The 6,648-nt window shown below is 43.5% G+C and overlaps 1 protein-coding gene across 1 annotated transcript; it reads left to right on the forward strand.

Moving 5' to 3' along the window:
• Positions 1 to 1,966: 1,966 nt before the first annotated feature.
• LOC120058528 lies at positions 1,967 to 5,914 on the forward strand. The gene is made up of 2 exons (XM_039007250.1): positions 1,967 to 3,110; positions 3,627 to 5,914. The coding sequence occupies exons 1-2, from the start codon at positions 1,992 to 1,994 to the stop codon at positions 3,732 to 3,734; spliced, it is 1,227 nt and encodes a 408-aa protein (XP_038863178.1). The 5' UTR covers positions 1,967 to 1,991; the 3' UTR covers positions 3,735 to 5,914.
• The last annotated feature ends 734 nt before the right edge of the window (positions 5,915 to 6,648 follow it).

Consider the following 6,648-nt stretch of genomic DNA (forward strand, 5'->3'; position numbering starts at 1 on the left):
CTGCCTCTACTGCTCAAGCAAAAGGTTTACTTGTTTACTTTTGGTCATCTCTTTGTATAGTCAATATGCTCCACAGAAGTCTTTAAAAAAAACTTTAATCACTTAATAACCGTCTCACTTATTTTTAAACTGACTGAATTATTCATACATTTTTTTCTCATTCTGTTCCTTTTTATCTAATAGTAAGAAAGGAGCATGCCCTAAGTGCTTGAAGACAACACTCAGTCTTTGCTTTTGATCGACTACTACACTGTACTATACTATATTATACTATGCTATACTATATTATACAGTACTATGCAATACAATACTGTACTATATTATACTGTATTCTGCTATACTATATTATACAGTACTATGCAATACAATACTGTACTATATTATACTGTACTATGCTTTACTATATTATACAGTACTATGCAATACAATACTGTACTATATTATACTGTATTCTGCTATACTATATTATACAATACTATGCTATTCTATATTATACTGTGCTATGCAATACAATACTGTACTATATTATACTGTACTATATTATACTGTACTATGCTATACTATATTATACAGAACTATGCAATACAATACTGTACTATAATATACTATACTATACTAAACCCAAAGGAGCAGTAGCAATGTCTGAATAAGCCTCATTCACTCATAAGCCCATGGTTAAGTCCATGCCTGTCTGGCTCTTTCTTTACTATCTAAAACACAGCTAACCAACATAGAGCTGTGTAAACAGAAAAGCTTTTAGAAGTCCTGCAGACTGTGACACTCACCTCTCAACACATTGACAGGGCCCAGACAGCCAGTGCAACAGGAGTGATATCACGCCCCTGTCATATGTTTGAGCCTATGGTTGCCACTGTGAGGGAGACATGTTTATTACCTTGGCAACCACTTGCACAACAATACAGTCCCCGCCCCTCTGTATGCCTGACAATGTTATTGTTGAATCCCAAAATTTAATGCAATCTGTTCTCTAAACTTTGAAGAATATTAATTAAATTACAATTTGAAGTGTCTGTTTAGGGTTGTGTGGCTATAGAAGTTTCCTAGGAGAGAATGGTTGAACTTTTCAAGAAGTCTGTCTTGTTCTAGTAATATCTCGGATCTCAGGACAATTCTTCTGGAATGCAGCACTCTGGGAATGTTCCCGAGATGGATTGAAGAATGACAAGAGGCCTGGATTGCACATCACAACTGTCAGAAGGATCTGACCAGCATCCAGCCCTACCACAGTAAGTCATGGACACACACACACACACACACACAAACACACACACACATTCTTACTTATACTGTGCTGCCTGTCTAATTATTTTTAAGTCTCATGGCCAGTGTTCTTCTTAAAGCCTTCACACTTGAAGGTCCCCACTGTTTCTTTACAATTCAACGAGAAATTAAAGCAAAGCTGGAACATTTTCCCCTCAAACCTTTCATCTCGTCAGTCTAATGTTCTGTCTTGGGTGTTAGCTTTGGTCCAAACAGCACCCGTCCATTCTCTCTGCTCCTTTCAATTAAACTCAAGAATGAGCAATGGAAAATTTTAACACCATTGTGTAGTGTTTCATTTGCCTCGACTACACAACCACTTTAAAGATGGACCTTTCAGGAGTCCTGTGAAAACACTTTTCATCACCCCTGTCAGGTATTTTTTCCCTAAGTGCAAAATTGAATGATTTGACGATTTCGCTAATGCATCTTGAGTTGCTAGGCAACATACACATGATATAATAACAAGGCATTTGCAACTGGAGAAATGTGCAGGAGGGGTCATAAGAAAATGTTTCCATTTCACCTAGTTGTCAGCATAATACCATTAGTGTCAGAGCAAACATACAGTATAGACAGGACAGGGTCCGAACTAAAAACACATTTTTTTTTGTGAAAGTTAATTAATGTGCTGTTTGGACAGTGTGTCTCATTGGTGTAATGGAAAATATTGTCTCAGATAGGTGCTGCTCGGTGGAAAAGCACGAGCCATGGATAACCTGTACACGTGCCTCAAGACAGAGATAGCCTCCTTCCAGGACCATGTCCAGCAATGCAAACACTCCTTCAACATGGACGCTCTTCACCCAGTCTTGAGTGCCCTAACCACGAAACAGCAGGATGAAATCAACACCTTGGAGCAGCTGCGGGTTCTCCTCTCCAAGGTTCAAGAGGAGCCTGCAGTGGCAGTCAGTGGCTACAGCGGCTCAGAAATAAAACGTTGCATCACCTGGCTTCTCTCTTTCGTGGAATATCTCGGCGCCATGAAAGAGACCTTTGACGAGAAAGTGGTAGTCCCTCTCTGCGAGAACCTGTACGTAATTGAGGAAGACGAGAGCACTGCCGCTTCTTCTGATCAGACTGTCCCTTTCACCTCTGACCCTCAAAGCCCGCCCCCTACATCTGTGACTAAGGTGGCCAATGAGCTCCTTGTTCTCCGACGCAGATGGGCTTTGATGCTCGTCCCTGGTCTAATCAAGGCAGAGAACTTCAGTCTACTGACCAATACTGATGGCTCTGAGCGGTTCACTGAGCGGTTCGCCAAGGTCCAATGGCTTGTACCAGATATCCTCTATATGAGCTCTAGGGCTGCCCAACTTGCCTATCAGTGGGTGGACCTGCACCAGTGTGGGCACAGGGGTAGAAAAGTAGGGGCCAGTGGGTTGGAGGTTCCCGAGACAGCCCCAAGGAGGTCTACTGGCCAGAGACGGGAAGCGAGTGATGAACAGGGCATCCTGGTTGCGGTAGAAAGGAGAGGGGAGGGAACGGCCGGAGAGGCCCAAGCCAGACTGATGGAGTCTAGGATGGAGCTCATGGCTTTGGCCGGGAAAGAGCATAGGGTGCTATCTCTGGAGGTGAGGTTAGAGAAGGCCATCTACAGGATCCAGGACCTCCAGGCCAAGCTCCGACAGGAGAGGTTGATGGTAGAAAGTGCGGCCCAGCAGGAGGCCAGTGATGTGGAGGAAAGGAAGACAGAGGAGCTGGTCCTCAACCCAAGTCTACAGCTGGAGAGGAGGCTGAGGATGGAAAGGTACCATCGGAAGATACTTCTGGGAGACCTGCTGATGGAGCTTAAGATTCGCCCAGTTCTCATACGCTACACTGATATGGTGAGTGGAGAAGTGAAAAAGAATATTCACGTTTCATCTAGCTGGCATCGTATCCATGTACGGATAGCATCAGAGTCATAACGAGTTGGCGTCAGACTCAGACTGTCCTAATATGGAAGAGTTGGCGTCAGACTTAGGCTTTCCTAATATGGACGAGTTGGCGTCAGACTCAGGCTGTCCTAATATGGACGAGTTGGTGTCAGACTCAGGCTGTCCTAATATGGATGAGTTGGAGTCGGACTCAGGCTGTCCTAATATGGACGAGTTGGCGTCAAACTTAGGCTGTCCTAATATGGACGAGTTGGAGTCAGACTTAGGCTGTCCTAATATGGACATTGTACATTTAAGCTTCTGACATAAATGCTTATACAAAATTCCCTATTGTAGTGTCCTATTTCCATCAGCCTGGTTTAATCTTGAATAATCTGAGCTGGAATCTAAACATGTGATATACTGTAGCTTCAATCTAAACCACAGTTGTCAGTGTTCTAATCTACTGTGTTCCTTAATTTCTAGTTGAGGGATCGATGCAAACAGCAGGAGGAGACACTACGGGCCATGGAGGGCAGTATGGGTAGCAGGTTCCCTTCAAAGCCTGAGAGCCTCAACCTCTCCAAACAGTGAATCCATCTTCTCTAGCCTGTTGTCCCTCACATAGACACCCAGCGAGAGACACTCATCCTGGGGTACAAGTCTAGGCTGCCTCCGGCTCATACTCCTAGGGTTGAAGGAGTCCTTCATCCCTGGGCCTCCAGATGGACACTCAACCCAACAAATGAATTGTTGCCTGGGGGATGCATCCTAATGAATCCTGGACAATGCTCCAGCCTCACATTAGGCCCCCTGTGATACCACCCATATTTGATTTAGTTTCTTAGTTTAAGTCTTTCTTTTCATTCCACCTAATTTAGTCAACGATGAACACACACACACACACACACACACACACACACACACACACACACACACACACACACACACACACACACACACACACACACACACACACACACACACAGTCATGTGTGACTGCAAATTATGTTTATTACCAGAATCAACCAAATTAAGACTGAAACATTCTTTATTAATAGTTAACTACAGTAGTGACTGTCCTTAACCCAGTCTGTAACTACAGAGGTGACTGTTTAACCCAGTCTGTAACTACAGTGGTGACTGTGTTTAACCCAGTCTGTAACTACAGTGGTGACTGTCCTTAACCCAGTCTGTAACTACAGTAGTGACTGTCCTTAACCCAGTCTGTAACTACAGTGGTGACTGTGTTTAACCCAGTCTGTAACTACAGTAGTGACTGTCCTTAACCCAGTCTATAACTACAGTGGTGACTGTGTTTAACCCAGTCTGTAACTACAGTAGTGACTGTCCTTATCCCAGTCTGTAACTACAGTAGTGACTGTCCTTAACCCAGTATGTAACTACAGTGGTGACTGTGTTTAACCCAGTCTGTAACTACAGTGGTGACTGTCCTTATCCCAGTCTGTAACTACAGTGGTGACTGTCCTTAACCCAGTCTGTAACTACAGTAGTGACTGTCCTTATCCCAGTCTGTAACTACAGTAGTGACTGTCCTTAACCCAGTATGTAACTACAGTAGTGACTGTCCTTAACCCAGTCTGTAACTACAGTAGTGACTGTCCTTAACCCAGTCTGTAACTACAGTAGTGACTGTCCTTAACCCAGTCTGTAACTACAGTAGTGACTGTCCTTAACCCAGTCTGTAACTACAGTCTGTAACTACAGTGGTGACTGTCCTTATCCCAGTCTGTAACTACAGTGGTGACTGTGTTTAACCCAGTCTGTAACTACAGTAGTGACTGTCCTTAACCCAGTCTGTAACTACAGTGGTGACTGTCCTTATCCCAGTCTGTAACTACAGTAGTGACTGTTCTTATCCCAGTCTGTAACTACAGTATATAACTACAGTAGTGACTGTCCTTATCCCAGTCTGTAACTACAGTGGTGACTGTCCTTATCCCAGTCTGTAACTACAGTAGTGACTGTTCTTATCCCAGTCTGTAACTACAGTATATAACTACAGTAGTGACTGTCCTTATCCCAGTCTGTAACTACAGTAGTGACTGTCCTTAACTCTCTGTACACAAGCCAATACAAGAAAACAATGAATGTCCCAAGAGAGCACAACACACTTTTGTGTCCTCGTCATTAAGAAGAAGAACAATGTGATTGATCACCATGACACGGCTTGCTACGTGTTGCTTGATGACACACAGTACATAGCACTGATGAGGATTCATCCACACAGAGAGACTGCTAGTTCCATCCTCCTTACTCAGCAACATTATTTATATCCCTGCACAATAAGCTGCCTGTGTGTTCTGGCATCAGATGCAGGGTCGCCATGGGTCAGCTCATAGTTCAAAAGCCACATCAAGCAAATTGGCTGTGTTGTTTGGGTAAAAGTTAATTATAGGGCTGAGAAATGTGTACACTGTGAGAAGGTTCACACGCTCCACATATTATCATTCATCTGACCTTGTGGGTCAGGGGCCTGACATTCCATACAGCATGTGAATCAGCAACAAATGAATACTTGGTAAACTGTATGGACTGGTGAGCTAATTGAGGGGGTGAAAATAGTGCTGTATCTTCAGCTCACCACTGTTCTCAAACTTCAGGGAGAAAGTCATTGATTGGTTATTGGCAGTCGTTTATTACATAAAAATGTATGTATCGTATATTACATAAAAATCTCCACCCATCTGTCATTGAACTTGCCTGTGCATGCTTAATATGCTTAATATTTTAATATTTTTATTTAACCTTTATTTAACTAGGCAAGTCAGTTAAAAACACATTCTTATTTACAATGACGGCCTACACCGGCCAAAACCCGGACAACGCTGGGCCAATTGTACGCCGCCCTATGGGACTCCCAATCACTGCCAGTTGTGATACAGCCTGGAATCGAACCAGGGTGTCTGTAGTGGCGCCTCTAGCACTGAGATGCAGTGCCTTAGACCGCTGAGCCAGTCGGGAGCCACTTAGAAGACTCAGGGGTAGAAATAATGTGGTAATGACAGACAGTTGTTGGATATCTCAAGAGGATTCCATACCCAGTACCGGGGCTACTAGAGCACTTTGAGGATATGAAGTTACCCCTAGTTTTGTGTTTCCCTTTCTAGTGGTTAGGGTAAGATATTGGGGAAGGTATAAGCTCATTCTATACATGTGCCTAAGGATAATTTCAGCACTGAGGATATTACTGTAGAACAGTGGCAGTCGGTGCCATTTAAGATGAGGGAGGGCGCGCATTTTTTTTTAATGAGCATAGCATTATTTCTATTAGAGCGTATTGGATGACTGCCATTCATATTCCATTCACCCAGTTCAACGTAACATCGATAGGTGTAGGCTACTACGTGATGCTAGAATGTTCCCTGTACCCATCATGAGGTTGCTACAACCTAGTCTATGATGAAAGTTTCCAACGTAGGTGCACATAGTTCAAGAGAAGATTTTGAGGTGACAGTTGGTGATGCATTCAATACCGCCTTGCACA

Source organism: Salvelinus namaycush, chromosome 13 (genome assembly GCF_016432855.1).
Source record: "Salvelinus namaycush isolate Seneca chromosome 13, SaNama_1.0, whole genome shotgun sequence".
In the NCBI taxonomy this organism is placed as follows: domain Eukaryota; kingdom Metazoa; phylum Chordata; class Actinopteri; order Salmoniformes; family Salmonidae; genus Salvelinus; species Salvelinus namaycush.